At 55.0% G+C, this 15,810-nt stretch overlaps 1 protein-coding gene across 4 annotated transcripts in view; it reads right to left on the reverse strand.

Annotated features, from left to right (window-relative positions):
* Nucleotides 1–15,810, reverse strand: part of SORCS2 (sortilin related VPS10 domain containing receptor 2) — a 548,735-nt gene that overhangs the window by 40,292 nt on the left and 492,633 nt on the right. For all 4 annotated transcript variants that reach the window (XM_054553680.2, XM_024246327.3, XM_054553679.2 and 1 more), the window contains exons 11-12: nt 14,123–14,225; nt 5,075–5,151 (exon numbers count right to left, since the gene is read on the reverse strand). In XM_054553680.2, the coding sequence (XP_054409655.2) occupies nt 5,075–5,151; nt 14,123–14,225 (180 nt within the window). The remainder of the gene's footprint in view (nt 1–5,074; nt 5,152–14,122; nt 14,226–15,810) is intronic.

Genomic DNA, 15,810 nt, shown 5'->3' on the forward strand with positions numbered 1-15,810 from the left:
TCTGCCACTTCGCCCTCGCCCCATACCGCCCCTCCTTGAAAGCAGCCCCCTTTGCCCTCCCACCCTTGCCCATCTGTGTCCCAGGCCTGTGGCCCACAGCAGGACACAGAGAAGCCCAGGAGGGGACAGAGGACAACCACCCAGGCAGCCCCCACTAGGGCCAGCACGCTCATCCATCTCAGTGTGCTCAGAGTCTCGGTGAGCCCTTGGGGACTGTGGACACGTCCACCTGAGCTGGGCTCCTGGGCCCCCTGGGAAGGCGCAGCTGTGCAGAACTTCCAGGGACACGCATCACGCATGCAGCAACTTCGTGTCACGTGGGGTAGGATAAGTAAGGAGGCTTGGCTGACCCCTTCCTAGGAGGTGCAGAGCCTAACGGGGCCGCATGTGCACCGTCCCCAGGGGGCTGAGCTGGGGGTACCCCAGGCTCCTGGGGGACATTCAAGGGCAGCCGGGGAACAATCGTGGGGACGCTGGAAAGAGAAGCATCTGCCCCCGTCTTCCCTCTGCCCCTCCATGTGGAGTGTCCCTCGGAGTTTGAATGCTGGGTTTTCCAGGAGCCAGCAGAAGGCCCTGGGGAGGACACAGACTGAGGCCCCACATCGCAGGAACATGAACCCCAGCAGACCTGGGTGGGGGCCGGCAGACCACACCCTTGGCCCTGGTGTCCAGCAGGTCCCCTGACCCCCATGCTCCTCAATCCTACCAGAACTTTCCAATGCTTCCGTGACCCTTAGAGTCGAGCCCAAATCCTACCGTGGCCTCAGGGCCCCGAAGGAGGGACCCTGCCCACCTTGACCTTGCTTCCTTTCCCTGAACACACCCAGGCCCTCTGCACATGCCGCTGCCCTCCCTGCAAAACCCTTCCCCAGGCGTTTCCTCCTGGTTATCACAGTCAGCTGCCATTTCCCACTGCTCCTAGGAATTCTCCAGGAAGCACTTTTGCCTTGGATAAAGAACAGAGGATCCTTATGAAAAATGATGGGGGGTGAGCAGCTGTGTCCCAAAACCTTCCCTCCCTCTTCCCGTCTCCCTCCCTCCCTCTTCTCCCCTCCCTTCCTCCCTCCCTCCTCCCTCCTTTCTTTTTTTCTCTCTCTCCCTTCCTCCTCTCCCTCTTCCCCTCTCCCTCCCTTCCTCCTTTCTGTTTAGAGTGTGGGTCTGTCAGGTGAAGCCAAATGACACAGAGGGGTGGAGCCACCAGGACCAAGCAGGATTGAGCCCCTTCCTGGTAGGGGTGCTGCTGCCCGTCAGGGACTTGCAGGATCCAGGCAGGCACCTTGTGCTGTGAGGTGTGCTGCACACAGGATCTCACTGAAGAACCGCCAGGCTCACAGGTTATTTCCCCACTTTCCAGAGACACCGAGGCTCAGAGACACAGTGACTTGCCTGAAGCCACACAGCTGGTGACTGCCAGACAACAACCCCTGCCCCTTCCATGGGGACTCTGTGGGCATCTTGCCCCCACACAGGCGGAGACACACTCTCGTGGGTGGTGGGGTCGCAGGCTGGAGTGGGGATTCAGAGTTAACCTGGGGGCTCCCCAGATGTCCCCCAACGCTCTGTGCTTCCTCCTCCCTCCCTCCGAGGTTCATGGCCCTGTCTGCCTGGGGGTGGAGCGGGGGCAGGGGAGTTGCCATGCCCGGATCCTCTGTCCTGACGCTAGCTCAGGAAAGTGCTTGGAGAAGCACACTGCCTATGGCTACATTCATACAAATTGTTTCCTGGACAAGGGAGCTGACAGCCTGTAGGCTTTAGGGTGTCACAGGCACAGATTTTAGGGGACTAGGAAGAAGAACTTTCCACAACTCTCCTCCCCATTGGTCTACCCATCCGACAGACCCATTGGTCTGGGTCCTCTCTGTTGGGGATGCCAGCATAGACGCAGGCCTGGCCCCTAGGGATTCATAGCCTAGGGAGAGACCCCCAAGGAGGCACACCGTCCCTGCACAGTGACAGTGACTTGCCCACTGGGTACCAGCAACTAGAGAGGGGGCCCTGTCATCTTTACCCTCGAGCCCAGTTTCAGGCCCTGCCATAGGACGAGGGGCTCAGCCAATGTTTTGTGGACAAATGACATCTTGTTTTAAGGAAAGTCCAGGCTTGAGTCAGCAGGCAGCCCAGGAAGGGGTTCACAGGGCAAGTGGAGCTTGGGGAAACCTTCGGAGGCACAAGGGCATCACAGGCAGGAAACGGAGGAGCAAAGGCCTGGAGGTCAGGAGGGCAGCTGTGTCCAGGGAGCAGGAAGCGTGCGGCTTGGGTGGGAGCCCTGCGGGCACACGGAGAGGCCCAGGGACAGATGGGCAGCTTGGAGGCCAGTGTGACACCCAAGGCTTGATCGGGGAGTGACAAGAGCACATTCCCTTTCAGAAGATTCCTCGGGTGCTGGGGGAGACGGACCAGAGGGGCAGGGGCTCGTTAGAGGCTCCCACAATGATTTAGGAGGAAAATGAATTCCCAAGCAAAGGGCTCCCCTCCAGGAAGGAGTGAGCTCTCTGTCTCGGGGAACATCCGAGGAGAAGCGAGGCTCCCTCACCAGGACAGCAATGGAACGCTTGCGTGGCCAGGCGGGTGGCAGAGACCACGCTGGGTCCTGTGAGGTTGGAGGAGAGAGGCCTCGTGGATAAGCCCACCTGCCACGTCCGAGCATAATTCCCCACCCTTTGAGGGCATGGCTGCAGCCCCCTTCCCTGGCTCTACCAGGAGCCTAAACAACTTCTTTGGGGGTCCCCTGAGAGAGATGGGGCTGCTGAACAGCAGGGCGTGGTGCAGTGAGAGGACAGTGGGCTTCCCAGAGCCTGACAGTCCTGGAGTGCAATTTCCCTTTGGTACCGAGCTAGCCCCCTGAGCCGGTGCGCACCAGGGCTCTGCACTGGGACACCTGGACGCCTGCCCCAGCCACCCTCCTCTCCAAGCGTGGGCAGGAGGGCGTTGCTGCATCCACCCAGGAGGAGACGAACGGAGTGCCTCCGGGCCATCCTGGGAATGACATCTGCTTTCATTAGCTTGGGGCTCTGGGAAAAGGTGGCTCCAGGGTTTTCCAAACCCCACCGGCAGGCTGCAGGCTCTTCAGATGTCCATTCCCGTGGTTTCCTGCGCCTTGAGCAAGCAGCAGAGCTGAGTGGGGAGAGCAGAGTCCCTGTCCCCACTTCACCCTTTTCCTGCCTCCCCCACACACTGAGTTTCAGCCAGGGGCTCTGTAACGTTTTCTGGCTTTAAACAAAACATCCTAGGAAACTCATGTTTTTGAAAGGTTATGTCGATAAACCAGATGCACCCTGGCATTCCACATTCGTATTCTGAGTTCTCTCTCAGACGCATCTCACTGCAGCCCTGACAACCTGGGCACGATAGGGAGCCACGGAGACCGCCCCGGGCTCACCACCCGGCCCTCTCTGCCTCTGTCTCACTCTGCCCCTGCCTGGACATCCTTCCTCCTCAGCCCACCCCAAGAAGCTTAAAAAAAAACCACAGGAGCATCTCTCCCTCCCCTGCCACATGCACAGGCCTGCCCCCTTGGGCACCTGTCCTGTACCGCCAGCCACGCAAGCCCCTCTCCTTCCTGCACTGCGCCATCCTTCAGGAAGCACCAAGCACTGTCCTGGCCAGGCCTCGGCTCAGCACTTTCCCAGATGCTCTCCCATTTAATTCTGATATTCCCAAGTTTGAAATCTAAGCAAATTCCTTGGCAAAAGCGACTGCTACGACTATCTTGCAATCCGTTTCTATAAAATCAGAATACCTTCTATTTCACCCTGTCTATTGAATCTAATACGGGGGAATCTTCTCTAATAAATGGACAGACGTGACCTTTAAGAAGCTTCAGACATGTTTCACTAGTTTTAGTGAAATAGAAATATTAAAATACAATAAATTGCCTTTGCCCTTTTGAAAATTCCATGTTTCTTGCATATTTTTTAAAAACGTCAAGGCCTTCAACCCAGGCTGCAGGTGAAGGCTGCACTTTCGGATCAACACGTGTGTGCCCAGAGCATTGCTGCGTGGGAGGGGGGCCGTGGCTGGGGTACTCGGGCGTGTAAAACACTGACCTCAAACAGAACATCTTGTCTGGAACGAGACAGTCATATGTAAGTTTGATTCATTTCCCCAGTATATAAAGCAGACACTGCCCCTCCATGAGGTTGGCAGGCCAACTTCAGCCAGAAAGACCGTGTTCCCCTCCCCCTGGAAAGAAACAGCCAGTGTACAGTGAGGCGGGGCCCCCTCCTGAGGTGGGGAGCTCAGGCGTGGATCCTAGAGCTGCCTGGATCACACAGGACACGTGGCACCGACTGGCATCCCTCCCTCAGCCTCGCTGTCTCCACACCCTGAGGGCCACCAGCACCATTGCCTCTGGTCTGCGAATCTGAGCTCCACGTGGGGCTGCACGGAGCGCAGAGGGACCTGCCCAGGCCATCCTGTGCTGGTGGGAGTGGCCGCGTCCTGCATAAGCGTGCACTTCTTCTCCGCTCTTCACTTCCTTTCTCTTCTCAGACCCTGGGATAGCCCCCAGACACCCCAACACAGACTCACAATGACCCCCACAACCTGCTCCTCCCCCCATATTCTCTTTCACTGCTGTGTCCACAGCCCTTGCCAGGAACCCGGAGTCCCCTGTACCCCATCCTGGCCTCTCTCTGGGCTCCCAAAAGAGCCCAAGTCAAGCCTCAGAAGCACCATGTGGCTTCCTGGCTGGGACCTCCTCCCTGTTCTGTTCCCTGGCATTTATCCCCGTTTCTCAGATGTTCGCAGTGACATGTCCAACTGTGTGGAGATATTTCTCACATCTATCACTCCCTATCAGTGGCCATGGGAAGAGCAGCTGGGTGGTCCGAGCCATCTGCCTGGACTTGCTTTTCAAACGCAGCAGATGCACATCTGCTAAAGTGAGCCCTGGCTCCAGCCACTTTGCCGCAAGATGGGAGACATGGCTCAGAGCTCCTCCCAAGATGGGAGACATGGCTCAGAGCTCCTCCCACGGAGCCTCTGGAATGGACGGGATGACAGAACAGAAGTGTCTCCCGAGGGTCCCGGCTGGATGGGGTGGGGGGTGCCAGGCATCTCCCAGCCAGCTTACCTGCCGCCAGGTGTGACCGCAGTCTGAAGTGATGTACATTTCTTCTTTATATTCCACCAGCTGCGAGCCCAGGTTACCTGGTCCAAAAGAAAAGGGGCAGTACTACCCTTAGGATCGTCCAGCTTTCCCCCTTTAACAAATCTGAGCCTGGAAAAATCCTCAAGCAACGGTGGCCTGTGCCCCAGGTCTCCATCTCCCCCACAGACCTGCTGTGGCTGCTGTGCGGGGGCCCTGGGTCTGGGTCTATGCAGTGAAGGATCAGCCCTGCCCAAAATCAGCCACATTCTAGCAGAGGCCCGGGACAGGTGGAGCTCGGGTACCTCAGAGAACCCACCAGTGTGGTCCACAAATAAGAAGCATGGAGTGTGGTTGGGGATGGGCTGGAGAGGACGTGGGCCAGGTGGGCCAATCATGGGCAGCCCCTGTGGGGCTTGAAAGCAGGGCAGGACATGGCCGAGTTTGTGTTTGGAGACAGCTCCTGGGCACTGGGTGCAGGGGAGCCAGAGGCAGGTGCAGGAGAGAAGGCAGGTGGGCACACAGCAGGGTCTCACTATCTGCTGGGTGGACATTTGGGAGGAAGGTGAGGTGGGCACCAAACCAACTGGGGGTGCAGAATGTGGTTTGGGTTTACTGGAGCCCCAGCATTGGGCTGATTTGGTCTATCTCTAGCCTTGACGTCCACTCAGAGGGGCTCAGACTTAATGCTGTGGGCAGTGTCAGAATGGGAAGAACTCATGTCCAGCATCCAAGTCAACCTCATGTTACAGATGAGGAAGCTGAACCCACGTGAGGCTCCTGTAGAAAGTACAATGGCCATGCATAACAGCACAAGCACCAGGAAAATCATCGCAGCCTCTGGTGCTGCACCCGGCCCACCCTAAACAGCATCCTGAAATAGCTTGAACAAAGGATTTCTGATGAGACAGATTTGGGGCTTCCACTGTACCCAATGGCTGTGGCAGAGACAGGGGTCCAAGTCTCCAGGATGATGGGGACCCTGATGATGGCATTGAAGCTGTTCTGGGGCCCCAGAGGCCCCACCCTGGGTGACTTGTATATCATTTACCCTTTGAAGCTTTATTTAGGTGGCACTTTCAGAAGTACTTTATCCAGGGTCAAGTTTAGAAGTCACTGGAAAATTCCAAAGAAGATGGATTGTCCTCAAATAGATGAATTAAAAGTGAGTTCTCAGAGTGGCAGGGTGTTTGTGTGCCTGTCTTATTTTCTGAAGCTCATTTACCTACCTACTCGTAAATACACCCATCTACCCACTCACCCACCCACGTATTCATCCATCTGTCCATCCATCCATCCATCCATTCATCCATCCATCCATCCACCAACCCACCAATCCATCCATCCATCCATCCATCCATCCATCCATCCATCCATCCATCCATCCATCCACCCACCCACCCACCAATCCATCCATCCATACATCCATCCATCCATCCATCCACCCACCCACCCACCAATCCATCCATCCATCCATCCATCCATCCATCCACCCATCCATCCATCCATTCATCCATCCATCCACCCACCCACCCACCCATCCACTCACTCATCCATCCACCCACCCACCCATCCATCCATCCATCCACCCACCCACCCACCAAACCATCCATCCATCCATCCATCCATCCATCTATCCACCCACCCACCAATCCATCCACCCATCCATCCACCCACCCACCCACCAATCCATCCATCCATCCATCCATTCACCCACCCACCAATCCATTCACCCATCCATCCACCCACCCACCCATCCACTCACTCATCCACTCACCCATCCAACCATCCATCCATCCATCCACCCACCCATCCACTCACTCATCCACTCACCCATCCAACCATCCATCCATCCATCCACCCACCCACCCACCAATCCATCCATCCATCCATCCATCCACCCACCCACCCACCAATCCATCTATCCATCCATCCATCTCTCCATCCATCCACCCAACCACCAATCCATCCACCCATTCATCCATCCATCCATCCATCCACCCACCCACCCACCAATCCATCCATCCATCCATACATCTACCCATCCATCAATCCGCCCACCAATCCATCCATCCATCCATCCACCCACCCACCCACCAATCCATCATCCATCCATACATCCATCCATCCATCCATCCACCTACCCACCCACCAATACATCCATCCATCCATCCATCCATCCATCCATCCACCCACCCACCAATCCATCCATCCATCCATCCATCCATCATCCATCCACCCACCCACCCATCCACTCACCCATCCACTCACCCATGCAACCATCCATCCATCCATCCACCCACCCACCCACCAAACCATCCATCCATCCATCCATCCATCCATTCACCCACCCACCAATCCATCCACCCATCCATCCACCCACCCACCCATCCACTCACCCATCCACTCACCCATCCAACCATCCATCCATCCATCCACCCACCCACCCACCAATCCATCCATCCATCCATCCATCCATCCATCCATCCATCCATCCACCCACCCACCCACCAATCCATCCACCCATCCATCTATCCATCCATCCATCCATCCATCCACCCACCAATCCATCCATCCATCCACCCACCCACCCACCAATCCATCCATCCACCCACCCACCCACCAATCCATCCATCCATCCATCCATCCATCTATCCATCCATCCACCCAACCACCAATCCATCCATCCATCCATCCATCCATCCATCCATCCATCCATCCATCCACCCACCAATCCAACCATCCATCCATCCATCCACCCACCCACCCACCAATCCATCCATCCATCCATCCATTCACCCACCCACCAATCCATCCATTCATCCATCCATCCATCCACCCACCCACCCATCCACTCACCCAACCACTCACCCATCCAACCATCCATCCATCCATCCACCCACCCACCCACCAATCCATCCATCCATCCATCCACCCACCCACCCACCAATCCATCCATCCATCCATCCATCTATCCATCCATCCACCCAACCACCAATCCATCCATCCATCCATCCATCCATCCATCCATCCATCCATCCACCCACCCACCAGTCCATCCACCCATCCATCTATCCATCCATCCATCCATCCACCCACCCACCAATCCATCCATCCATCCATCCATCCATCCATCCATCCATCCATCCATCCACCCACCAATCCATCCATCCATCCATCCATCCATCCATCCATCCATCCATCCATCCACCCACCAATCCATCCATCCATCCATCCATCCATCCATCCATCCACCCACCCACCCATCCACTCACCCATCCACTCACCCATCCAACCATCCATGCATCCAGCCACCCACCCATCCATCTAACCATCCACCCATCCACTCATCCATCCATCTTTTATTAATCTAATATCCATCCAATTGATCATCCCTCCATCTACCTATTATCTCAGTTCCACCACTCACTCTCTCCTGCATGTATTCGATGGCATTTGCTGAGTGTCTACTCTCTGCACAGCCCTGTGCTGAGCTCTGGGGAGCTGAGCTGAATGAACTGTGGCCCCTGCTCCCTGAGGGCTCTGAACCTAGCAGACGAGGGTGGCCGTGCAGGTGAACACAGAGCCAGGACAGTGGACCTGTGAGGAGAGCCTCAAGGAGAGACTCAGGCAGGAAAGAGCCTCTAAGTGGAGCCTGGAGAGCTGAACGTGGCTGTCCAAGGGAAAGGGGACTGGGTGTCCAAGGAAGAGGGAGCAGCCTGGGCAGAAATGTGGACCCGGGCAGGTGCAAGACAGATAGGATGGGTGGGGCAGAGGGGCAGGTGTGGAATCTGTGCAGTGTGGTGCCTGGCAAACAAAAGGTGCGGAGCAATGGCTGCTGAATGAATGAAGTGAGTGAGGTGAATGAATGAACAGAACAAGCAGCAGGGAGGAGAGAAAGAAAGGATGCCTTTTATCTTTCTGCTATCCCAGACTCCAGCAGCCACTCCGGGACATACGCATCACAGGCGGAGCCGGGCAGGGAGTGTTGCTGCGTCAGCACACTGCGCGGGCCAATTTGCAGTTTGTAATTTCAACCGTGCACACGTCTGTCTTTTAAGAAATGCTATCTGTTTTCCTTGCTCTGTCTACCAAAGCTGTCTGGCTGCCAGTCACCTAACAGTCTCGGGGGAAAGAAGGAGCGATTCACGGAACACATTGCAGGCTGTCAGAGTGGAAGGGCCTGTAGAAAGCTGAGGCTGACGCCCTCATTTTATGGATGGGAAACTGAGGTCCCAGGGTGGAGGGAGGTGACGGGGGGAGAAGAAGCTTCTCTGCTGCCTCCCTGCCTAGGTGTTCTGGTGTCTCTTTGGGCCTCCTCTCCTCAGGCCCAGGACCCCTGTCCTTCCTTGGTGCCAGCAGAGTGGCAGGAGTCAGTGCTCACTGAATGAAGACGTGTTTCCTCTCCATCCTTCCTCTGCCCCTGCAGCCAGAAACAGAGCAAAGCCACACACCAAAATCTACCCCACCCACACTTCACCAAGCAGGACTCTGGGGCAGACGCCAATGGCTCCCGAGAGAGGGAGCACCGGCGATCACTGAGACACAGCTGGGGCCCAGGTGAGTGGCTGTCCCATGGTCCTCCAGTTTCTGCTGGTGCTCCCAGCTCCAGAAGGGCCCAGTGAGTGTCCACAGGGCTGGTGGTGCTCAGGTCAGCTCCCAACCCCACCCAGGCCCCTCAGCCAGGCCAAGGGCTTCTTGCCCTCCCGTCTAGACATGCCCTGACATTGATGGGCCTTTGACTAGCCAAGTCGCCCAAAAAGGGACTGCACCAGGGAGTGCTGGGCCTGCAAATGGCTCTGAGACTCAGTTCCCTGAGCCAAGCCAGCAGCACAGAGCAGGCTATGGTGCTCCCAGCTCCCAAATGGCCCCCTCAAGGTTTTCTTGGCTAAATGCTACCATCACCTCTGCCAGGGCTAGGGACGCGGAAGTGTTCACTGGTCTCTGCTCTGCGTCGGGTCCTGAGGATGTCTGGATGATCAGCTGGGACACAGACCAGTGACCAGGATGGGGCAAAAGACAGTGCAGGGAGCGGGCTCTGTAACCACCTGGGGCACCCACAGCATCTGAGGAACAGGTGGGGGTTGGCACACACTCTGCACTCTTTGGCTTTCTGGGGGAGGCACATGAGCTGGAGCAGGAACCTGGGACCTGCCCCGGGCACGGAGAGCAGCCTTGGCAATGGGGGTGATGGGAGGCAGCTGGCCACAGGCTGTGCAGGCTCTACGAACACTGGCTTGCTGGGAGCCCCAAAGGTATGGAGCAGGAAACATTGATCTTACAGGGTATAACTCAGCATGAGGATTCCTATCCTAGTCTATTGAAAGCAAGAAAGGATGAAGATGGGGAAGAAAGAGTGAAGATGAGGAAGAAGGGATGAAGATGAGGAAGAAAGGGTAAAGATGAGGAAGAAAGGGTGAAGATGAGGAAGAAGGCATGAAGATGAGGTATCCTTCAGATGCCACTCACTCCAACACAGGAGCACTCAGAAGGGAGCCAGCCCTTCAGTCCTGTGACACGCCCAGTCGGGAAGAACCCGCCACTGGCACCCTCGGCCAGGGCTGGTTGATTTCTGGGCTCAAAATGGCTGATTCTCCACCGAGGGGTTAGAAGTCAAGTTTTTGTCTTTGCTTCTCAAATCCATTCCCTTCTATTAATAGTTGGAGCCACGGCTCCACTTTCTGGGTCCCTCTGCAGTCTGACCTCTGGAGGCTGGACCTGAGGACGGGCCCCAGAGACTGGAATGCATCTCCTCAAACTCGAGACCCCAGCACGGCACTCCCCCACCTCCACCCTGCACACGCGGTGCCCTCTGCCTAGAGCGTCCTCCCTGTGTGTCGGCTTGGCAGATGCCCATTTGTCCAGCAGGCTCAATCCAAACCCCAGGGCAGAATCGAGTGCCCATACCCTATGTCCCCCTGGACCATCTTGTAGGAACACTCGGCATCAGGATGCATCTGGCCCTGTGGTCCTCATCCCCTTGCTCCTCTGTTCAACCCTGAGTGGCTGAGTCTTATCTCCCTCATTTCCAGTACCCAGTGCAGTGTCTGGCATGGGGGCAGGAGTATCCAGTGTCCCCTTGAATAAGAGGACAGCCTGGCAGAGCACACCTTCCTTGAAGGTTTCCTGCCGTACCCTGTCTCATCCTTACAGTGGAGGTTTTGTCCTCTCATTTTGCAGATGAAACTGAGGCTCGGAGAAGTGCAGTGAAATCTCAGAGTCCTACATCTGGGAGGCGTAGAGCCTGGGGCTTTTCCCTCTTCTCTGCCTGCCTCTGGGATGGAATTCAGGAATGAATGGCAGGGCGGGTAGGGGAGCGACCCTGTGGAAACAGGTAGCCATCATCCCCAGCCACCTCCAGCAGTGCGGCCACATGGCACTGGGACCTGTGCCAGGGCAGGCAGCCATGTCGGGCCAGCAGATGTGAAGCCAGCCCACGCGCCTTTTCCTCCTGCTCCCAGAAGATGCTCAGGGCTAGAGAGGAGGATGGAAACAATGGACACATCAACTGGCTCACCTTGCATGGCTGGCTCCACCTTCCAGGAAAGCCCTGGCCAAGATTGAACAGAAGTGGCATAAAATAGAAGTGTGCCTCCTGCCCTTGTAGGGACAGTGGGGGGCAAGCAGGGAGGGAGGAAGGCTGTGATGACACCCCCACAGAGTGAGGGGGGCTGCTCTCGGTGCTCTGCATGACTCCTGCACAATTCACAGGTGCACTGAGAGATGTTGGGGGACCGGGCCCCTCATTCTGGGCTCTCAGGGCTTTTGAGCAGTGGAAACATTGGAAATTATGCCTTTTGTATTTTGGTCAAGAATTTGGGGTTTCAGCAAATCAAGACAGTGCATTTTAAATACCCTGTCATGGAGGAGCCCAGTAAACCAAGTGCACAGGATTGGGGGCGTCTAACGTGGGTGGTGAGCCTGTCTGTGCATGGAAGCTGATAGGCAGTCAGCGGCTTCACGTTGATGCTGATGGCTCACATTTTCATTGATCATTGTGGGGGCAGACGAGGCTGTCCAGATGGGCTGTCACTGCCTAGGACCCTGGGCATATACAGCATGCAGAGGAACTCCGGAAGCTGAAGGGCTTTGTTCACAGTCCCCTCCCTTCCCAGCTGCAAAGGCCCAGCCTTCCTAGACAGGCCAGGTCTCTACTGTCAGACCCAGCCCTGCACGTAGGCTTCACCTCCAGCCACTCCATGCACTCTGGTCTGGTCCTTTGGGGTCCCCATGTTCCCCCTTCTGCCCAGAAGGCCATTCCTGCCATCACAACAGGGCCACTCATTCACTTGTCCCTTCACTCACTCATTCATAAACAGCCTTGGAGGGCCCACCCTGGGCCAGGCCCCAGCTCGGTGCTGGGATACAGTGAAGGGTCAGATACGGTGTCCAGCTCAGAGACCAGGGTCCACATCCATATGGTCCTTGGCCATTGGCCACACAGCCACCCCCTCTGTGTGGCAGATGGTGCTGGGGGAAATGGAGGGAAGGGGTCCTGGGTTCAGGAAGTGTGAGCTCTGGGCCTATGCCTCTGCTGTCCGGTGTCTGCAGGAGACGCTGCCTGTCTGACTGTCACAGACCCCATGTGCAAAGTCTTCCCCTGTTCTCCCACACACCAGCCAAGTGACCTCAGACAGGTGGCTCTACTTGGTATTTTGAATGGTTCTTCTAAAGCAAATCAACCTCATTTTATGGTATTATTTAATCAGTACACCAGGATCTTGGATGTTCTAGTTTAGTGGAAGAGACAAATACGAAAATTATAATTTTGGGTTTTTAAAAAAGTGCTAGTTGTATACTTGTTTTTCTCCCTCCACTAAACTAGAACTTTCTTCAGGGGCCAATAAATATCAACCATGATACAAATCATCCATCCATTGATCCGCCTACCCATCTATCAGTTTTTCTATCCATTCATCGTTCATTCATCATCCATCCATCCATTCACCATCTATCCATCACCCCATCCGTCTATCATCCACCCATCCACTCATCCATCCATCTACTCACCCATCCACCTATCCATCCACCTATCCACCACCCATCCACCATCATCCATCCATCATGCATCGTCCATCCATTCATCTATCCATCCATCCATTCAGCATCTATCCATCATCCATCCACCCACTCATCCATTCATCCACTCATCCATCCATCCATCCACCCACCCACCCACCATCATCCATCCATCATGCATCATCCATCCATCAATTCAGCATCTATCCATCATTCATCATCCATCCACCCACTCATCCATCCATCCACACACCCATCCACCCACCCATCCACCTATCCACCACCCATTCACCATCATCCATCCATCATGCATCATGCATACATTCATCTATCCATCCATCAATTCAGTATCTATCCACCATCCATCATCCATCCACCCACTCATCCATCCATCTACTCGTCTATCCACTCATCCATCCACCCACCCACCCATCCACCTATCCACCACCCATCCACCATCATCCATCCATCATGTATCATCCATCCATTCATCTATCCATCCATTCATCTATCCATCCATCAATTCAGCATCTATCCATCATACATCATCCATCCACCCACTCATTCATCCACCCACTCATCCATCCACTGATCCATCCATCCACCACCCATCCACTATCATCCATCCATCATCCATCATCCATCCATTCATCTATCCATCCTCAATCCATCCATTCACCATCTGTCCATCATCCAGCCAGCCATCATTCATCCACCATCCACCTATCCATCATCCATCGTCTATCAATTTATCTATCCATCCATCCATTGATCCACTCTTCCATCTGTCCATCTTTCCATTGTGCTAACACATATCATATGCCCACCCTGGGCTATGCATTCATTTCTCAGAATTTGCCATGAGAGCTGAGCTTCCTGGAGATGCAGTGGTACTGCCTCCTAAGGGACATACTATGGCCTCAGGCCCATGACCATCCATTTTTACCCTTGAGATTGGAGGTACTCTTGGGCTGTAATGGCACCTGCCAGCCACCCGTGATGGAAGCCACCTACCTGCACCCATGATGAGGCCTGGGGCGGTGTCCTTGGTGTGCACGGTGCCTGATACGTAGGGGTTGTCTGCCCAGCGCAGGTGCAGGTGCAGGTGGCAGTCTGGCTGCAAGGAAGAGAAAGGAGGCAACTGTCAACACATGAGTAGGAGCATCCTTAGGAAAACTAAGCCTGATGACAAATCTGCCCCTGTGGCTTTTTGGGAGAGAAGGCTGGGCCAGGAGTGCCTTGGAAGAACAGATGGAGGATGGGAAGCAGGTATGAGGCTGACCTCTATGGAAAGGGTGGGAAGGACAAGGGAAGCTTCAGCAGGTGCTGTGCTGACAGCCTGGGAGGGGGAAGTGGGCACCAGTGAGGCACCCGGGAGGATCTGTTGGTTCCCTAGTCTAGATTAGGGACCCCCGCAGCCCCTGGGTTTGGTGCCTTTGCTCATGGATGCAGCTGCTGGGGCTTCTCCCACTGAGGGCTCTTGGGCATCGGTCCTGGCAGGTGGTTCCCCAACATGGCTCCCATGTGCATTGCCGGGCGGTGGGATGTGATTCCTGGAGCCTGCACAGCCCAAGCTCATACTCATTCATTCACCTACCAGAACCTTTATTGGGAGCCTCTTATGTGACCACAGTATCCCTGGCATCAGAGGACAGCTGGGGTCACCCCGTAAGACCCTCCCACTTTGAGATACACAGGGGTAGGTTAAGTGTGCAAGAGCTCCAGGGGGCTGGCTCTGGAGACCCCATTCCTCCGGATCTCCCTCTGGCAGCCTGAGATACTGGGTCTCAGAGGTCTGGCTGGCCAAGCCCTCCTTGGTGACATAGGTGCACCACCAGAGACCCCACTGAACCAACAGATGCTGAAAGGCTTTGTGGGGTAATGACTCTGGGCTCAGCCTTCCTAATTTCCCCAAGTCAGGGAACTCCATAGGGTGAAGTGAGGCAGTACAATCCTCAGGCTGGTCACAGAAAGGGCAGGGCTTGGACTCCTCATACCTCCTCTAAATGGTGGTGTGGCCTTAGGAAAAATGCTTAGCCTCTCTGTGCCTTTCTTTCTTCTCTGTGAGATGGGGCAATAACCTCTGCTTCACAGGATATTGGATTAATATGGCACAGCTCTGGGATCCAGCTCTTCCCCTGGGCAAGGTACTGCCTAATTGTTTACTTATAAGAATGATAAACATTGTATTTGCCGCCTTCAAATTATTTTTTTTCGTTAAAAATCTCCAGCTTAGAAATACCCTAGAACTGGGTACTCAGAGATCCAAATTGTAACTTAGGAGGCACCACTAATTTTCTGGGCAGCCTTGGGGCTCAGTTTCCTTATCTGCAAAATGAAGACGGTGACGGTGAGGCCTGCTGACCCGCTCTGCAAGGGTCATTCCAGAATCCCCTCGTCATTGCGGTGTCATATCATCTACTAACAACACGTCAGAGATATCTTCTCTCTTCATTTCATCTCTTTATAACACTTTCTTCTGGCCCATGAATGGCTTACGTTTTACACAGGTGACCCTAACTTAAAAGTTAAACCATTCAGGAAATTGGATATTGACTTCGATAAGATGCGACCAGGTGGTGGCCGCAGTTGGCAGACGGATTTTGTTTGTCTGCTCTAGGGTTTAACAGATGTACTGGTTGTACTACATGTTGTACGATTCACCCATGAGCAACGCCCGGAGCAGGGAATCTATAGAGCCA

This window comes from Pongo abelii, chromosome 3, assembly GCF_028885655.2.
Source record: "Pongo abelii isolate AG06213 chromosome 3, NHGRI_mPonAbe1-v2.0_pri, whole genome shotgun sequence".
Taxonomy (NCBI): Eukaryota; Metazoa; Chordata; class Mammalia; order Primates; family Hominidae; genus Pongo; species Pongo abelii.